General features: G+C 42.3%; 1 protein-coding gene across 1 annotated transcript; it reads right to left on the minus strand.

Annotated features, from left to right (window-relative positions):
* Positions 1-9,851: 9,851 nt before the first annotated feature.
* DPPA4 (developmental pluripotency associated 4) lies at positions 9,852-19,358 on the minus strand. The gene is made up of 4 exons (XM_082392569.1): positions 17,454-19,358; positions 17,316-17,366; positions 16,855-17,193; positions 9,852-15,224 (listed from the first exon to the last, which is right to left on the minus strand). The coding sequence occupies exons 1-4, from the start codon at positions 17,598-17,600 to the stop codon at positions 14,889-14,891; spliced, it is 873 nt and encodes a 290-aa protein (XP_082248695.1). The 5' UTR covers positions 17,601-19,358; the 3' UTR covers positions 9,852-14,888.
* Between the last annotated feature and the right edge of the window lie 436 nt (positions 19,359-19,794).

Raw genomic sequence — 19,794 nt, forward strand, 5'->3', positions numbered from 1 at the left:
AAGAAATTCCCACTTCCAAGGACTACTGAAAATTCATTTCTACTTTAGAGCGGTAGTTACAGATCTTCGTCTTCTGATGGAGAATAAATGAGCATTTTTGCTTTTTTTTTTTTCTGAAAAAAATATCTCTTCTCTATCATGAAGCAACAGTCACAATTAGGAGAATCTTAAATTCAGAATCCAGACAAGTAAGGTCTATCCTCTGTTCTGTATGACTCAGAAGATGTGGTTAGGACAGAGCATGGCAGTCAGGGGAGGTGAGGTGGGAAGGACAATTTTTGATGAATGGACAGGGAGTTGATTTGGCTGTAGATTCTCCAATAATAGTTGCAAATTTAGGCCCCCCCAGCAAGTGACCTTGGCCAGTCAAACCAAGTCTTTTCTCATCCTCCTCTTTCCATATTGAATGCATATTGCATTTTCATCAAGATCTGTTTCCTATGAGACAGATGGAATGTATGTGAAACATGCTGGAGTTGGAAAGCTTAATTCATGTTGTCCTCTTGAGGTGGCTGAAGACTGGTGCCAAGGACTTTTGGACCCCGAGCAATTGCCACTGTATAAGGATTGTGGGTGAGGAAGGAAGGGGACTCAGGCCAAGAAAAGTAAACTGAGGTTACTCCCTCCTACGTGCCTATCATTTGTTCCTTCCTGAGTTTTCCACCTCTCACTCTTTACAAGTCTTACCCTACTAGCACACAAACATTTTTAACTTCATCCTACTTAAAACACACAGCTTTTTTTTATCAATCCATCATCTGTCTCTATATCATCTCTATCATATCTATCTATATCCATCTATATCTATCATTTGTTATATCTATCTATCCATCTGTCTTCTATCATCTATCTTTTTTTTTTTAAGCTTTTAATTTTATTTATTTATTTATTTATGGCTGTGTTGGGTCTTCGTTTCTGTGCGTGGGCTTTCTCTAGTTGCAGCAAGTGGGGGCCACTCTTCATCGCGGTGCGTGGGCCTCTCTTGTTGCGGAGCACAGGCTCCAGACGCGCAGGCTCAGTAATTGTGGCTCACGGGCCTAGTTGCTCCGCGGCATGTGGGATCTTCCCAGACCAGGGCTCGAACCCGTGTCCCCTGCATTGGCAGGCAGACTCTCAACCACTGCGCCACCAGGGAAGCCCCACACAGCTCTTTTGACACTATCATTTTATTTAACTACTATTCTCTCTTCCTTCTTTCACAGTTCAACTTTTTGAACATATCTTTTTATTCTGTCTAGTTCCTTTCCATTCTGGGCTAATGGTTTTTCTGTCTCCTTTTCCCCACCTAACTACTAAAACACTGATGTCCCATGAGGTTGCAGTTCTCTACTCTTGATCATGCTTCGTGCTTTTCTAGAGCAGCTTCATCCATTTTTCCAATTTCAACCTCCACCTACATGCTGACGACTCCCATATATGTATTTCTAGCCCAGTCTTTTTGCCTGCCTTACTGACCCAAGTTTTGGCATATCGGGCTATGCACTTCAAACATAGTAAGAAGTAAACTCAGTGACATCCTTACCAACTTTCACCTCCTTCGGTATTTCTTCTTGAGATGTGCTATCATCCACCCAGTCATCTAAAGGCAGAAACGTAACAACTACTTAAAACACCCCTTCTCCTTAAACTCCAGTAGGTCAAAGTCCTGTGGAGTCAAACATGTACACATCTCGCTTGATTTTGCCTCTCCTATAATTCTACTGCCATTGCCTTATTTCTTGTCTAAAGCATCTCTAACCTGTTATTGAAATCTCTCACTGACCATATTACCTCCCAGCCAACCTATCCTTTTTTTTTTAATTGAAGTATAGTTGATTTACAATGTTGTGTTAGTTTCAGGTGTACAGCAAAATGATTCAGTTTTATACACACACACACACACACACACACACACACACACACACACATTCTTTTTCAGATTCAACCCATTCTGTGTTTTTTTGGTTTTTTTTTGTCTGCATCAGGTCTTAGTCACAGCCCGCGGGCTCTTCCTTGCGGCGGCGTGAGGGCGCCAGAGTGCGCAGGCTTAGTTGCCCCGTGACATGTGGGATCTTAGTTTCCCGACTGGGGATCTAACCCGTGTCCCCTGCATTGGAGGGCGGATCAGGGAAATCCCCAACCCATTCTTTTTTCTTATTTATTTATTTTGGCTGTGTTGGTTTTTTGTTGCTGTGCGTGGGCTTTCTCTAGTTCCAGCGAGCGGGGGCTACTCTTCATTGCAGTGCACGGGCTTCTCATTGAGGTGGCTTTTCTTGTTGTGGAGCACGGGCTCTAGGTGAGGGGGCTTCAGTAGTTGTGGCGCGTGGGCTTAGTTGCTTTGCAGCATGCGGGATCTTCTTGGACCAGGGATTGAACCAGTGTCCCCTGCATTGGCAGATGGATTCTTAACCACTGCGCCACCAGGGAAGCCCTCCTACCCCATTCTTGATGATGCTTGATGTATGTTATCTCAAGTTGAGTTTCATAACTAGGGAATATAGTGTCTGTGCTGTGCGCACCAGGGTGAAATAGGAAGCAGTTTTATTTATTTATTTTTAATTAAATTACTCCATTTATTTATTTATTTATTGGCCACACTGCAGGATCTTGCAGTGGCATGCAGGATCTTATTTCTCCGACCAGGGATCGAACCTGCTCCCCTTGCAGTGGAAGTGCGGAGTCTTAACCACTGGACCACCAGGGAAGTCACAGGAAGCAGTTTTAGAGGTTTAGAATTGGCGTTCCCACTGTGATAGCTCTTATCCCACAGGCCAAGGACCCAATGTGGTGGTTACTTCATCTGTCAAGTATATCAATTCCAATTATACATTCAGAGACTGAGAAAATGATCCCTGGGTGTCTTCATAAAAACAGTGGGCCTTCCGGAGCTAGACTTTAGCCAGGACTCAGCTATTACGGGGCTCCATTAAGCCCCCACCCTAACAAAAAGGGGGTCATGATGATAATTTGGGTATCAAAGTCAATTCAGATCCTGTGTCCAATAGTCTTTAAAGTGTCTCATTTCTCTTTTCCGGTGTACAGTCACATGGTTAAATGCCTATATATCCCTTTGGAGAAAGACAGGGGGAATAATTATAAGAAATACTTGTTATGGTGGTTACAGGGTCCTTCTTCACAGGAAGCCAGCCATCTCATCTCCTAGTGGGTCCTGGATCTGAAAATCAGCTCAGGTCTGGGAGCTGAGCAAGAGATGGTGACTTTTTCCTAGAATGACTGCCCTCAGCCTCCTGCTCCTCTATCCTTGACTTTGATTGTAGCTGTTAAGAAGCATCCTTTTTCACAGTAGATAATGTATTAAATCATTATGTTGTATACCTCAAACTTGTACAATGTTATATGTCAATTATATCTCAATAAAACTGGAAAAATTTTAAATACAAGTAATTGTTTACTTCCACATTAAAAAAAAAAAGAAGAAGAAGAAGAAGAAGCATCCTTGCTGGCTGCCCATCTACTTTGCCCCTAGCTGTCATGCGCTTCTAACCATCTCCACAGCCTCCTGTGAATCAAGCCCCCTTGGCTGCCCTCCAACCCTCCTGGTAATTGCAGCCTCCTGGTTTCTGCTGGCTAAGTGCCACCATATGACTCATTTTCTTCAGGGACCATAATCCCCAGAATGACATTAACAAGCCCAACTCTGTGACTGCCTCACCTACCATCAGCCTTGTCTCAGCAATACTGGTGCTCCCTTCTCCAGCATGTTCCTGATGGCCTTGGTGAATGCTGGGCCCTCCTGAGGAACATTCTCTGGCAGGTTTCTGGCCTCGCATAACTTGTCCATCCCTGCAGATTCACTTTCCTCAGCTTCTTTATTCCCTCCTCTACCCTCTGCCAGGGCAGCTTGGGCATTTATTCTTTGCTCAGTGTTGGCTGTCACTTCCCCTGGGCCTCTAAGAATCATCCTAGCAGTGACTTTGTCCCATCTCCTGGGATCCTGGCTAGGATATTGAATCCCGTGCAAAGAGAAAATATCCCTCCAAGACAATAAATTCTTTCTTATCTAATGTTGTATTCCAGTCCTTTTGGTCAGTTGCTTTTAAAACCTAACACAAGAATTATTTCCCTAGCTCCTGCCACAACATGCTGGCTAATGTCTCCGGATCATTTGGTGGATATTCTCTGTCCTCCCTTGCCAGGCCCATCACTTCCTCAGCTGGGTTATGCTGGAATGTAATTCTCAGTTATTGGCCTAGTAGCTGGGAGAGGAGTTTGGAGGGATTTCTGAGAGGAGCACCTGTCACTCTTACCTTTCGGGGGAGGGGCCCGTGCAGCATCCTCCGGCATACAGGTAGTGTTAGTTCTTACTAGGGAACCACGGACCAGCTCTGCAAAGTCTGAGAATTCACAGGGCTCTACAGAGCCGACACTCTCAGGGGCACCCACTCCCGTACCCCCACCTGATGTTTCAGGGTCCAAGATTTTCCCAATCAGGTTGCTGACTTTAGCATAATAGACCTGCCTCGTCTAAAATTTTAAGTCTCTGTAGCTCTGCGACTTTCTCTATTAGAGCTTCTGTTTGCTGTGTCCATTCATCTAACAGCAGGAGATGTGGGCCTCTGTAAATTACTAGGGGCTGTTTGGCTCTCACATCTCATACTTCATCTTCCAATGCTTGTTAACGGCCCTCAGTTTCTCATTATCTTATTGATGGACATTAATATGACTTACAAGTAACCAGCCAACTCCCCTAACTTTGTAGTTCCTTTTACACCTATATTTTCCAAATGCCTCAATTACTGCATTTGTGAGGGCATTCCCCTCTACAAGGACATTTTCCCAGATCACCTCCAGGAAAATCTTCAGCAATTGGACCACCATTGTGGGCCAGGGATTATCCATCCCCCATATAGCACTCAGAATGTTCTCCTTTTGTGTTCACCAGCAGGTCAGTGAGCCAGTTCCAGAATCTCATCTTATTACCTGGTTTTCCCTGACTGCTCCTGGCACAGTATGTATTTGTTCATGTGTTCCAAGAAGCAGATGGGAAGAAGGGATTAGGTATGCAAGAGATTTGGTATGGAAAATAACTGCAAATGAAAGTAAGAAGGGAGCTGGAAGGCTGGGAGAGTTGTCAGACCATGATGTACGTCTGACCCCTGTGAAGGAGAAGAAAGGGAGTATGGGTAGGAAGAGTCTTGAACTGCAATGCAGTTCTAAGAAAGTTTCAGCAAGGCTGATGAAGAGTCATTGAGTCTAAGCCATAAGAATGCCCCTGCTTTAGAATCCCTGCTACACTTAGTGGCTGGGAGGAGCAGATGGGAGTTACAGCATAGGTGTGAACTTCACAGCAGTGGTGTTAAAGATGGGGCCAGTGACCTGCAGTACAGAGTTGAAAGGCACATTTGCATGATCACCACACCATAATGCTATACTCCCTTTGCTTGAATGCCTTGAAGAAAGGGAAGAGAAATAGAGTATACTTAGGTTGGGGCATTCCTTTTCTGAGCACATCAACACTTTATTCTTCCCTCTGAAATTATATTTACACTCAATGATGGGAAAAGAACAGGGGCCAAATCACTTGGCTTAGAAATCAATTCAGGAAAAACGTTGACATCTGCCCGTAGTAAGTGAGCTGCCGCAAATGGAGAGAAGCTTTACGGAAAAATATTTCCCAACCTATGGAGTGTTAAATGGTAAGTGGCTTGTTCCATCACTTTATTTCCATTCGAAGCTATTTAAAATTGAGCTTCTTACCTCTTCCTGACCAGCACTATTATCAGTCTTACCAGAGACTTTCTGGGTCCAGGACTCAGAAGTGGCAGTAAAAATAGCTAGGGCAACTACAGTAGGGTTGTCTGATCTTGAACCTTTTCTTGAATGTAATAGTTGTACAGTCCCTTTGTCTGAGTTATTTATCTTTTAGCCATGTCAAGGGTAGTGACCGAGGCAATCTTTTTCCCTCTTTTAGGTCTGCGCGGAGGCATTGCTAGACTAGCTAATATCAGGTCTCTCTCTCTCTTGCTCTCTCTCTCTCTCTTTTTTTTGGGGGAGGGGTTGGTTTTAGTTGAGGTATATATATATATATATTTTTTTTTTTTCTTCCGGTTGTATCTGGAAAATATCTGGATAATATCTGGTCTCCTCTCAGATGTGACAATTTCTGGACCATTTCTGCTGAGGTGAGCATATTCTGCAAACAGTTCTCATGATCAGTGTTCAAAAGTAAGGTATTACTACCATTTTTTAAAAGATGAACATTATTTATCTCAATAGTTCAAAATAGAGTATGGAGAGAGTAATGTATGGTAGCAGACACTAAGAATAATATCCTCCCCTTCTCTATCTGTCTGCTTTCTCTGGCCTTGCCTTATACCAAAATTAGGCAAAATGATTCAATGTAAGAATTATGATTTTGTAGCATTAATGTCTTCCCAACAGGTGACTTTAAAAAAAAAATGCAGGGCTTCCCTGGTGGCGCAGTGGTTGAGAATCTGCCTGCCAATGCAGGGGACACGGGTTCGCGCCCTGGTCTGGGAAGATCCCACATGCCGCGGAGCGGCTAGGCCCGTGAGCCACAATTACTGAGCCTGCGCGTCTGGAGCCTGTGCTCCGCAACAAGAGAGGCCGCGATAGTGAGAGGCCCGCGCACCGCGATGAAGAGGGGCCCCCACTTGCCGCAACAAGAGAAAGCCCTCGCACAGAAACGAAGACCCAATGCAGCCATAAATAAATAAATCAGCCCAACAGAAAGTACTAGTGTTCCGAAGTTTCTCTTTAGCCCTTAATACACAAGCCTACAACTCATCAGAAAGAATGGATTGACTTTTCTTGTACTAATTTTAAACAAATGCAGTGCAAATACTTTTTTTGATTTACAACTTATTTTGTACTTTGCTGTTAGAACAAGGGCAGATCTCTAGCTGCATGGCTGATGATGACATCGTAGACATTTCACTTTCATAACCAGTAATACAAGTACTAGTATTTTTGATGAAAAAAAAAAATGCATGTTTACACAATCTCTCATAAATTGTTTATTTTTTCTGGAGAGAGTAAGAGGGAAATAAAAGTTAATAAAAGGATTCACCTTCCCATCTTTGTTCTGAGCAGCACAGATTCCCAATTTACTAACCTTGCTATCACTACTCAAATTATGTTGTTGGCACCAGCTACACAAAGTGTTCAAGATAGCCCATCCATAGGAAGCAGACTGGTCGGCTAGGGAAGTATTCTATTTGGGGCAACTTAACATTGAAGAACAGAAGCTAAGAAAGAGTTTAATAAAATAGTCATAAATAGCATTTGCATAGACTGTCAATTTATGAAGTATATTATATATATTATCTCATTAATTCTTAAAATCCTGTGAGATAAATATTATGATCACTGCTATTTAGGTAACAGATACTCAATATCAACCATCTACTAAAATAGCACATCTGGTCTCAAACCTAGGTCTTAGACTTCTTACTTACTTAATCTTTGCGGGTCATTAACACTTTGCCCAACATACATGTGTGTCATCTTTTTTGTTTCTATAGCCCCCACTCACAGGGTCAGATCATTGCATTAGATTGTAGTTGAGTTATATTAACCATCTAGGGCAATGAAGTCTTAGAATTTAACACAGTTGACTGTTATCTTCATTTCCTAATACCTTCCACACTACATACAACCCACCTGCATTCCATTATTGCCTTCTGCTACTTTGCAGAACTCCTTACACACTGCATTCTACTTAAGGCTAGATATTTTCTTACAGAGGAACATACTTAAATGCATTCTTCTTGCAAGAAACATAACCATCCCTAACACATTACAACACAATACCAAATATCATTTTTCTAGAGTTAGTCTCTCCTGTTGGACCTGCAACAAGCTGCTTTTCCCATTACTCACTGACCCAGAAAACTCATCAAAATCCCTACAGGATTTTTGCTGCAAAAGGTGACATGCTGATTCTAAATTTACATATAAAGAAATCCTCAAACTCAATAATAAGAAAACAATCCCCCCCAACCCCACTGCCAAAATAAAGAACAAAATACTTTAACAGCCATTCCATCAAGAAGCTATATGGAGGGTAAATTAATACCACAATTAAGATACCACTATACACCTATTAGAATAGCTAAAATTAAAGTCTGATCATATCAAGTGTTGATGAGGATAGCATACGTTTCTGGTGAGAATGCAATATGTCACCACCATTTTGGAAAACTGTGTGAGAGCTTCTTGTAAAGCTAAACATACTTAATATATGACTCAGCAATCTCCCTCCTTAGATATTTACCCCCAAATGAGTGAAACTTGAATGTTCACACAAGAAACTGTATATATGACGGTTTATAGAGGGCTTATTTATAATCACCAAAACCCAGAAATAACCAAATATCCTTCAACTGGTGAATGGTGTAGGAGCAGAAAACTCTTCTTTTCTAGGTAGTTTGGCTGGTCTAATAATTAAATTGACATGAGACAAATTAACAGGAGAAAATCAAATTTTGTATGTGTGGGAGCCCCATAAAAATATGTGGACTCCTGGCAGTCAGATAACTGAGGCATATATACCATCCCAAGCTAAAGAGAAGGGGTAGGGGTCTGGGGCTTCAAAGCGGAGGAAGACAATTCTCAGGAAGATGAGAAGAGCAAATGTTTGGTAAACAAATGTTTGCTCTGCCATGTAGATAAGTCTTTTTTTTTTTGACCATGTCATGTGTCATGCAGGATCTTAGTTCCCTGACCAGGGATCAAACCTGTGCCCCCTGTATTGAGAGCGTGGAGTCTTAACCATTGGACTGCTGGGGAAGTCCTGTTAATAAGTCTTTCTTATATAAAATATTATCTCTAGTAATAGCTTTCTTCCTAGTATAGGTCCTCTATCTAAATTCTTTGAGGCAGTTAAATGGAAGGTAAAAAGCTCGTTCTGAATCTGCTGGTGCCTGCTTGTCTTCAGCTCAAAATAATCCATATGCCAAAGCCACATTCTGGGGTGGCATATTCTGCTCCCCCTCAATGGATAAACAAACATGGTATATCCACACAATGGAATACTACTGTTCATCAATAAAAAGGAACAAACTGGTGATACATTCAAAAATATGAGTCAACCTCAAATGCCTTATACTAAATTAAAGAACCCAGACTCATTCCATTTATAAGACATCCTGGAAAAGACGAAACTATTGGAACAGAAAACAGATCTTTGGTTTTCAGGAGTTGAGGAGGGGAAAGGAGTTAACTACAAAGAGGCAAGAAGGAATTTTCTGGAGCGATGGAAGTTCTAGCTCTTGTGATGGTAGTTACATGGCTGCATGCATTTATCAAAACTCAAAGGATTATACATTAAAATGGGTGAATTTCACTGTATGTTAATAAACCTATATGTTCAATAAACCTGACTAAGGCTAGAGAGATTAATTAAATTCCCAAAGCCACACAGCTTTGAAATGGCTAATAAGTGCTTGGTAATTACATATCAGCTCAGTGAAGAAAAAAAAGATAGAGACAAAACATAGTAGAAATTATAGCAGTTACTCTTGGCTGAGTGCCTATCACTTTCCTAACATAATTGTTTTACATACACTACTTTTTTCAACCTAGCAACCTCGCAAGTGTGAGTTGTTACCTTCATTTTAAAAATCAAGTGAACTGAGCTTTCAGGAGAGAAACTTGTAAACATATCTAGCTGCCCCTAAAGCTTGGGCTCCTGTGTTTCTTAACAGTAAAAAATAAGTGGTGACTTCCAATCCAGTATGGATAAAAAAGGTAGTAGTTTTAGTAGTTTTAAGAATTGAAATATAGAGACTTCCCTGGTGGTCCAGTGGTTAAGACTCTGTTCTTCCACTGCAGGGGGCATGGGTTTAATTGTTGGTCTGGGAACTAAGATCCCACATGCTGCTCTGTGCGGCCAAAAAAAAAAAAAAAAGGAATATATCAAAGTTATCAGAGAAGATTTAATCAGGGCTTTTGAGGAACAGCAGAACGAATCAAGTTCTGACCTTCATTTTCCAGTGTTAGAGCTACAGGAGTTCTGAGTTACTGAGGAAATCTTGTCCAGTCTCTGTGAACTACTTCTATGACCCTTCTCAGTGTTATAAATCTCCCTAATGTATTGGGGCACTCCTCTTTGTCATCCATCATGAGAATAAACAGGACCTCCTCAAACTCTACTCTGAGGCCTCTGTATACAAATCCTAGGAGTAGAGTCATGTGACAGATGCAATTTCCTCTTTGATCTCCAAACTAAACCTTTTTTCCTGTGAGGTAAAATTTACAGTAAAATACACAAATTTTTTTTTAAGATTTTTTTTTTATGTGGACCATTTTTTAAAGTCTTTATTGAATTTGTTACAATACTGCTTCTGTTTTATGTTTTGATTTTTGGCCATCAGGCACGTGGGATCTTAGCTCCCTGACCAGGGGTCAAACCCACACCCCCTGCAATGGAAGGCAAAGTCTTAACCACTGGATCTGCCAGGGAAGTCCCAAAATACACAGATCTTAAGTGTACAGTTTGATAAGTTTTGAAAAATGGTAGGCAACTCCCTAGTTGAGACAGAAAATATTTCCATCACCACAGAATTTTCTCTTTGCCCCTTCCAGGAGATTCTGGCCACTCCTACCCCATGGGTTAGTTGGATAAAGAAGTGGCATCTTATTTACTTTGGGTAGGTGGACTGTCCCTCTTCTTACTCATCTTGATTCCCAAATGGTTTTTAATATAAAAGATGATGAAGAGAACACAACGTTGTTAATTAACTTTACTCCAATAGAAAAGAAATTTTTTTTAAAAATGATGAAGAGACTAAAAAATTGAACAATGGAAGTGGTAATTTGTTGATAGACATCAGTTTTAGAATTGCTTTTTCCTTACTTTCTGTTATCCTCCCTCCAGTATCCCGTCCCATTACAGCTTACCTCCATCTGCACCAGTCTAAGCTGCCAACATCTCTTGCTAGAAATACATAACTCCTAACTGGTCTCCTCTAATTCACACCCTCTTCCTCTGGTCCTTCCTCCACACTAGAGGCAAATCATCTTTGCAAAATGCAAATCTAACATTTCAGCCCAGCCCCTTGAACTCCCAGTGCTTCCCTCTATTTTTTAAAATAAAGGCAAAACAAAGGATTTCTCTTGTCTGGGCTTCCATTCCTTTCCAGTCTCATCCATTATCTATGTTCCCTGGTTCTGAACTCCCAATACACTGGCCTTTCAGTTTTCTTGTTTCCCACCTCAGGAGCCTCACAACCCTTTCTACTGGCTGGAATGTCCTTTCTTCTCCTTTTTTAATTCTTATTTGCCATTCAATCTGATGTCAGCTCAAAACTCTTTCTCAGAGAAATCTGTCCCTTTAAGTAGTAGACTCAGAAATGAAAAGTAACATCTCTTGGAGGGATTTACCTCCTTCAGGCCATTCCAATCTAGGTTTTCCTGGCCAGGAACAAAAGATGACTCAAGTTAATTCTTCTAAAGAGAAGTGTCTTCTGGACCCATTTACTTCATCTTTTGTCATCTGATGTCTACACCTTAGTACTGGAAGTTCTTTTTCCTCTTCTTATCTTTCAAAAAATACAATTTCAGCTATATCCTTCAGGTAAGGCTGATTGAAATACTGGGTGATTACTGCCATTCTTAACACTTCAGCCCTTCATATTCTAAAACAGGAGGGTGGCTCATGGGGGGAACACAAATCCTGCTAAATAGTTTTAAAAGAATTTACTAGAGACCTTCCAAAATTGTATTTTGGAGGAAATTAAACTATGAGATTTATGGCAGAACTAGAAAACAGAATACGGCGTGTTACAACAGAAAAGTTTTTTCTTTCCAAAAGGTAACTCAAAGCAATTTATTTTACCAGAGAATATAGATAGACAGGACAGAGGTCTATTTTTTAATATTGGTTTCTAAGAAACTTGTAATTCATCTCCTTTTATAATTCACTTCAAACCTTCTCATTCATCATCCATTGAATAAACATTTATTGAGTACCAACTATGTGTCAGGCTGTTCTAGGAGGTTGTGATACCTAAGTGCACAAAACCGACAGAAATCCTTTTTTTTTTTTTTAATTAATTAATTTTTATTTTTGGCTGTGTTGGGTCTTCGTTGCTGCGCGCGGGCTTTTTCTGGTTGTGGTGAGCGGGGGCTACTCTTCATTGCAGTGTGCGGGCTTCTCATTGTGGTGGCTTCTCTTGTTGCGGAGTACGGGCTCTAGGCACATGGACTTCAGTAGTTGCGGCACGTGGGCTCACTAGTTGTAGCTCACGGTCTCTAGAGCGCAGGCTCAGTAGTTGTGGCGCACGGGCTTAGTTGCTCCAAGGCATGTGGGATCTTCCCGGACCAGGGCTTGAACCCGTGTCCCCAGCACTGGCAGGCAGATTCTTATCCACTGCACCACCAGGGAAGTCCCCCAGAAATCCTTTTGTATTGTTAGGGGAAGATAAACAATGAATTACAAATTAACATGTTAGAGACAAGTGTTATGGAAAAATAGAAATCGGGACCCAGGGTGCTTATAGGGCTGGAGAAACAGCTTGTGATTTTAAATAGGGGGTCAGAGAATGCCTTTTTCACAAAGTGGCATTCGAAGAAAGAACTAAAAGAAAGTTTACCCTATTGACATGTGGGGAAAACAGCATTCCAGCCAGTGACAAGGCCCTGAGGTAAGAGCGTGTGAGGCATGGTCAAGGAATAGCAAAGGCAGGGTGCTGGAGATGAGGCAGGAGATGAAGGGGCATGGGGTAGAATTCACTTTAGTTAAGGTCTTGGAGGTCATTACAAGGACTTTGGTTTTCCCTCTGAATGGGATCCATGGGAGGGTTTTCAGCAGTGTCATGATCTGACATATTTCAAAAGGATCATTTCACATACATAATTGAGAATTTTGTTTTAAAATAAAAGCTTTAATTTCAAAATTTTCTAGTTGCCTTTTTACTAGAGGCACTATAATTTATCATTCAATGTAGGACACTTTAAAAAATAATATATAATTTACATATAAGTAAAATACAGACATCTTAAGTGCATAGCTCTGTGAATATTTACATATGGGTGCATCTAAATAACTGCCACCCAAAACAAGGTAAGCTCACTTAATTATGCGGAGCCAAGAGGCATAATCAGGACTGATTGCTTCCTTGTGAACAGATTCTTTGGGGCAAGAATATTATCAGTGATATATTGTATCACATCAGGAAACACATTGCTACTCTTACCATTCCTGGTGATGATAAGTTTGAATACTTGGTTAAGGTGTACATAACCAAATTTGAACTTTTGCCTATAAGCCCCATCTTTCCCAATGTAGAAATTTACTTGAGGCACTTTCAAGTAAATTAATTCCATTCATCGAATTAGCATTTTTAAAATGTCCCCATCTCCTTTCTCGTCTGCTCCCTTAGGGCTGGGAATCTTTGGAGAGATAGCCACTTCCACTTTTGGCAGTTCACAGGCTTTTTTTCATGCAACCCTGTAAGCAGGAAGCATGGAGAGTGCAGAGTGGCCCAGAGTTCAGCTGTCAAATAGCACCGTGGAGTTGATTTGTAGTCACTTCTCTATCATTAATTATAATCATAGCTGTACCCTTTTTACTGGTACTGTGATCTCACTGCAGGCTTTTCATTAATACTTTATTCCTAAAAAGCAAATGAAATGTTTTAGAATCAAGACGAAATATCAAATTGCATTCTTGAAAATAACCAAGAAACCCACTCCTGGAATGCCAATAAAATTGCCCTTGGGACTTCCCTGGTGGTCCAGTGGTTAGGACTCAGTTCTTTCACTGCCATAGCCCCAGGTTCAATCCCTGGTCAGGGAACTAAGATCCCGCAGCTTGAGCTCCCCCCAACCCAGACCCACTTGAGGCTTTTGTCCTCTGCCAGCTGCCCTAGATCTCTGGTGTTCAGTCATCATGACGCCAAAAGTGGGTGCCCAGCAGGCCAACAGAGAGCTCGGGATGAAGCCCAGGATGACTCCTGGACAATTACAGGGTGAGGAGACGGATCCCTGGGAGCCAAGTCTGGGCTGCTCCAAAAGCCCCTCTGTTCAGATGGATGGGCTTCTTTCCATCCTCCTCCTCTGCAGGCCCCTCTCCCAAGCTAAGCCCGGAAACACACTTGGCCCAATTTAACAGAAAACACATGGCAATCCCCTCCAAGCATCTTACTGCTTCCCTTCTCCATTTGTATCTTTCAGAAAATACCTCCAATTGTAGCCTCTATTTCTCTCCTCCTCTTATTCAACCACCCCCAAATTATCTATATTCTTTATTGCTTTGAATCCCTTATCTTTTCCAATCAAGTATGTTATCTCTACCTTCTTTATAAGACAATTTCCCCATGCAAATTCTCCCCACTGACTTCATATTTCAGGTTTTCTCCTTGTTTCTTTTCTGTCTCCTTTAGCATGCCCCTAAAACACTGCTGTTCCTTGAAGCTCTGTCCTCGACCCAATACAATTCTTACCCTTATCAGTGTTCAAGTAATTACAGAAAAACTATCTAGAAGCCAGGTTTTTCTTACTTCCTCCTTTCCACCTAGACAATTCTTCCTTTAAATTAAGAAACCTCTTCTTTGATACCAGTCATCACATGGTGATACGGTTGTTTACGTACCAGTCATCCCCCTTAGACTGTAGGCCACTTCAAAGAAGGGTTTTTTTTTTGCTAGTCATTATTTCTGTGTAGTGCGTATACCGGGAATATAGTAATTATACAATTGGTTACTGCTCCAAAATTATGGGTCTCCAGGTACAAGCATTATGCCTTGACATACAAATGCCCTTTCTCCTAGGAATACACTTACTCAAGTAAAACTTTTTTGTGAAAATCTTTATTGATAACTTGTGCTTGAAATACAGGGCTAATTAAGATGAATATGTATCTCCTCTCTCCCCCAACTAAAACCCAAATGCCCACTTTTAGTGTGTAGAAGGGTACCAGGTGGTTACCTGTGCACACACTCAGGGCATAGCATGTTGTCCTCCAGGTGTGGGGGAGGAAGATTGCCCGCAGGTGGCAAGAAGAGCGCAGACACCCTCCTTCGTTTTTCAGGCACCCAAGCCTGTCCGGCATGAAATTGTAAATGAACCCAGCCCTCTCTGTTAGCAGGGAGACCTCTCCCGTGAACCACACACCACCAGACCCCTGGGGAAGGAAAGAGAGGTTCAGTACGAGCATAGCAAGACCAAAGTCTAAACTTCGAGTTTGCATCATGGCCTTTGATGCTACTGTCTTCCTCAAGTGCCAGCTCCCAGATATGAACCCTGAAACCTAACTTACTCTACCCTGTTCCCCTTTAGAAAATAATGCAAAAACAGTTCCTGTTAAATATTTTAAAAGAAACAAAAAATACATTTGGATGCGTAGAGGCAAGTGGGTAGATGACAGTGTGGCTGGGAGGGTGGCAAAGCTTTACCTCTGCCCGTCTTAGGTTTTCACCTGGGACTCGGACAAAAAAGACTAACAAGGGAGAAACAGCTGATGAATTCATGCAGTGCACATAGTGCAGGAAAAACGCAAAACCTAGCTCAGAGTGGCAGCTTAGAATTCCATCTTATGTAACATCTTTGACAAAGAACAATACATTTGCAAAGAAATGACAGGACAAAGGGAAGCAAGGGTGGCTCCCAAGGGTGGCAAACAGTGGGAAGGTAAATATACGGGAGGAAACTAATGGATGAGGTTTCTTTGCTGGTTGCTCTGGTGCCCACTCTCAGTGGCTAAGTCTGTCTCCAGCAAAAGGAGAATAGATAATCCTACCTTAGGCCGAAAAGGGAGAGCTTTTTTGGGTTTGCTGCTTTTTGATTGCCTTCAGCTCAAGATTTTTATGGCAAAGAGGCATATTTTGGGGTGACGTTCTGGTTTCCTTCAATAGAAAGACTAAACCAGAGTGGTCTGGGAAGGCCCTCATAAAATAAGTTCAGGGACTTCCCTGGTGGCGCAGTGGTTAAGAATCCGCCTGCCAATGCGGGGGACACGGGTTCGTGCCCTGGTCCAGGAAGATCCCACATGCCGCAGAGCAACAAAGCCCCTGAGCCACAACTACTGAGCCTGTGCTCTGGAGCTCACGAGCCATAACTACTGAGCCCGCACCTAGAGCCCATGCTCCACAACAAGAGAAGCCACCGCAATGAGAAGCCTGCGCACCGCGATGAAGAGTGGCCCCCGCTCGCCGCAACCAGAGAAAGCCCCCGCACAGCAACGAAGACTCAACGCAGCCAAAAATAAATAAATTTAATAAATTAAAAAAAAAAAAAAGTTCAGAGGTCTCAACTTTTTTTTTTTTTTTTTAGTGACATCAGTGGTTTAATGGATGGGGGATCTTACATGTCTGAAGCAAGATCCTGGAGCAACACCCAACTATGTGCAACAGACAGTGGGCAGGGCCTGGCCCCAGGCTTTGCTCCCAAGGGGAGGGGGAGGTTACCAGTTATAGGGGGACAGGGGTCTCAACAGGCATTGTAATGTGCTAACCAGTTCATGGTCTTCCTTAATTTTATCTCCTGTAACTCTCACAATAACATCATGAGGTAGGTATTATTATTAACCTACATTACCACGAGCAAACTGGGAACTAGATTAAATAACAGTTAATGCCACTTACTTGACAGACGCTGGAAGATCCAGGGCTTTAGCTCAGGCAGTTGATTTTAGAGACTGCTTTTACTTTTAATTCTTGAAAGGAGGCGAAAAGAAATGAAGCCAGATTTCTATCCCCTTCTGATGACCTCATTAATTTAGCTCACTGGTTCTCAAAGTGTGGTCCCCAGATTAGCTGTGCCTGGGAGATTGTAGAAATGTAAATTCCTAGGGCCTACCCAGACCTGAACCAGAAAAATGTGTGGATGGGGCCCAGGAATCACCAGGTCTTCGGATGATTTTGATAATACCCTGAAGTTAATCAGCGGTTAATAGCAATTAAACTTATTTTCCCACCTGAACCAGAAGCAGTTCTTACTAATGAGCTTACCACAGGTCTCTTGTGATTGCACCGACTCCATCTTCACGGCCCTGGCTGTCATTCTGCTCCAAGAGGCAAACACAGTTCCCGGGTCAGAGGCAGAAGTTGATACAACTTCCTGAAGAGTAGAAGCTCCTTCAAGGGCAGGTGCTCCCTCCTCAGGAGGAGCAGCCACTTCAGAAGACATCTTGTCATCAGAACATTCCAGAGGTAGTTCCCCCTTGTCCATCAGTGATTTTCTTCTCGATAGTGATAGGATCCTGGCCTCCTCGGCTGTGGCAGGAATGTTCTACGTAGAGGGTTTAAAAGATTAAAGACAATTCTTCTACTCACCTTTTGACGTTAAAATAGGTGATTAGAATGAGAATAACTAAACCTTCGACTTGGCCAAATTCCCTACAAATTACTCACTTTTTGATGAGGGTAGGCATGTTCACAGAGTCGTTTATATCCGTCTAGTTTCTAAGACGAGAGAAAAATGAGTTAATAATCAAACTGAGGCTCGTAGTCTTCCTCCCAAGAGCATCCACTCCTACCCTGGACACTCACCGGGCCTTTGGTGCTCAGTTTTAACTGCTGGCACCAAGCGCGCACAACATCCCTGTGAATCAGATTGACAGGCGGCAGTATAGAAGGTAAAGGAGGAATTGGCATCGTCTTCTTCTGAGGTTTCACACTGTCACAACATTGTGGCATTTTTCGTGGACAGCAAGCTGAAGGAGAATGAGATAAAATTAGCAGTAATTAACTTTTGGGGCTTCCCTGGTGGCGCAGTGGTTGAGAGTCTGCCTGCCAATGCAGGAGACACGGGTTCGAGCCCTGGTCTGGGAAGATCCCACATGCCGCGGAGCAACTAGGCCCGTGAGCCACAACTACTGAGCCTGCACGTCTGGAGCCTGTGCTCCGCAACAAGAGAGGCCACGATAGTGAGAGGCCCGCGCACTGCAATGAAGAGTGGCCCCCCGCTTGCCGCAACTAGAGAAAGCCCTTGCACAGAAACGAAGACCCAACACAGCCAAAAAATAAATTAATAAAAAAATAAAATAAAATAAAATAATTAACTTCTGTGTAGCCTTCTAAAATGTCAAAAGTACAATCACTTTTAGTTCTTATAGTCTAATCCCCACTGTAAAATTAAATGACTTGCCAAAGACCACGTAACCTTCAAGGGATAGAACCTCAAAACTAAAACTGACAATATTTCTGAATCCCTCAGTATTTTTACTTCCTAAAACTCCCTACTACTCACGCACACTTGCTCTTTTGTGGGAGTTCTAAACCACAGACTCTGAGGAGGTTGACCTAGAGATTGCACTTCCGATGCAGGGAATGATAGAAGTTTTAGACCTGAGGTCATAACTACTAGGCGATGCCTTGCCCTCTCACCACAAAACAAAATAAGCCACCCAGAAATGCTACTCAATGACTAATAACCATAATTCTGGCAGCCCACCCCACTAGGGCAGCACTCTTGTCTCCTGCTGCACCTCACGCGCTCTCACCATTCAGGAAAGACTGACGCTAACAGTCACTAGGTTTTACTGAGCGCCCATTACTGTCGGATGAAGTGTAGGCTGTTTACCTAATTATTCTGTGTAAATTACAACTGACCCTCCACCCTGACCTCAATCCAACTCAGCAAGGTAGCTACTTTCCTCATATTTTTAAGACAGGAAGTAGAGTTTCAAGGATGGGATTTTGAATTTATAGCTCTCTGTCCCCAGATCATTGCACATTAAGATCCTTAACTCCCAGAAGCTAGAGTAGGCAAAATAATAATCAGAACCAGGAGGTGAGATTTAAACTAGGCTTTGAAGGAAGTGTAGGATTTGCAGAATACAGGACTGAAATTTCTTCCCTACTTTTTCAGAAAAATCCCTCAGTCGTCTCAGACCCAGGGAAATAAGATTTGAGGAACTGTAGATCTCTTACCTCTGTTATTTTTTATAGATCTTTTTCTTTTGGTCTCCGTTGCCGAGTTTTCTAGTATATCTGGTTTACCAGAAGTCCCCTGTCCCTCTTCGGCATCTACTGATGTACGTTTGAATTTGCAACTCATATATTCTTCCTCTGTCTTCTTTGTGGAGTTGCACTGGGGATAGAGGAACCAGAAAGTCACTCCTCTGGGCGTCCAACCCACCACATACACTACCTGACTTATGACACCTCACATCCAAGGTACCAAGATAATCATTGAACTCCACTGGCAACATGGATTCTCTTCTGGGTATCATCTTAATACTCAGGTTTATTTATAAGAAAGGGAAGCAGTGATAGAGAAGTGGAAGGCCAATCTGAAAGTATGAGAAAAGGGGAATTCCCTGGCGGTCCAGTGGTTAGGACTCAGCACTTTCACTGCAAGGGCCAGGGTTCAATCCCTGGTTGGGGAATTGAGATCCCACAAGCCTCGGCGGCAAGGTCCAAAAAAAAATGTACGAGAAAAGCCTATATATATATGTAAACAAAAGTCATAGAAGAAACTAGCCTCTGCTTTGGTGAAAGCCCTTACATCACCCACAATATCCATTATCCCTCACCTGGAAGGTTTTTTTTTCCCCCCTTTCCTCATTCCCCCTCCCCTCCCGTTTACCTCTTCCAGATAAACCTTTCCCATACTATTGCCTCAAGCTACTGCCACAGAACTACTTTCCTTTCCAACCTAGTTACTTTGCCTGAAAGGATATCACTCAGCTCCACACACACCACCTTCCCTTATATTCATAGTCTTAAACCCTTAATCCTCTTTCAGAATCTCACTTCAAGTGTTAGTTCAACTGGTAACCTTTTCTCCACTTTATAGACCAATACAAATCTACTGCACATTGCCACATTCCTACCACTTGTCAGTTGCAGTTTTACATTTGCTTGTGTGATTTGATCCACGCCTCTT

This window comes from Balaenoptera borealis (assembly GCF_965194805.1).
Source record: "Balaenoptera borealis genome assembly, chromosome: 5".
Taxonomy (NCBI): domain Eukaryota; kingdom Metazoa; phylum Chordata; class Mammalia; order Artiodactyla; family Balaenopteridae; genus Balaenoptera; species Balaenoptera borealis.

Bases quoted from the DNA above. Each gene is read 5' to 3' on its own strand.
- DPPA4 (XM_082392569.1), bottom strand. From the start codon at position 17,600: ATGCCACAATGTTGTGACAGTGTGAAACCTCAGAAGAAGACGATGCCA. The intron at 17,367-17,453 runs GTGAGTGTCCAG...CTCTCGTCTTAG, and splicing joins AACTGAGCACCAAAGGCCCG to AAACTAGACGGATATAAACG. The intron at 15,225-16,854 runs TAACCGCTGATT...GGAACAGGGTAG, and splicing joins AAAATAAGTTTAATTGCTAT to AGTAAGTTAGGTTTCAGGGT.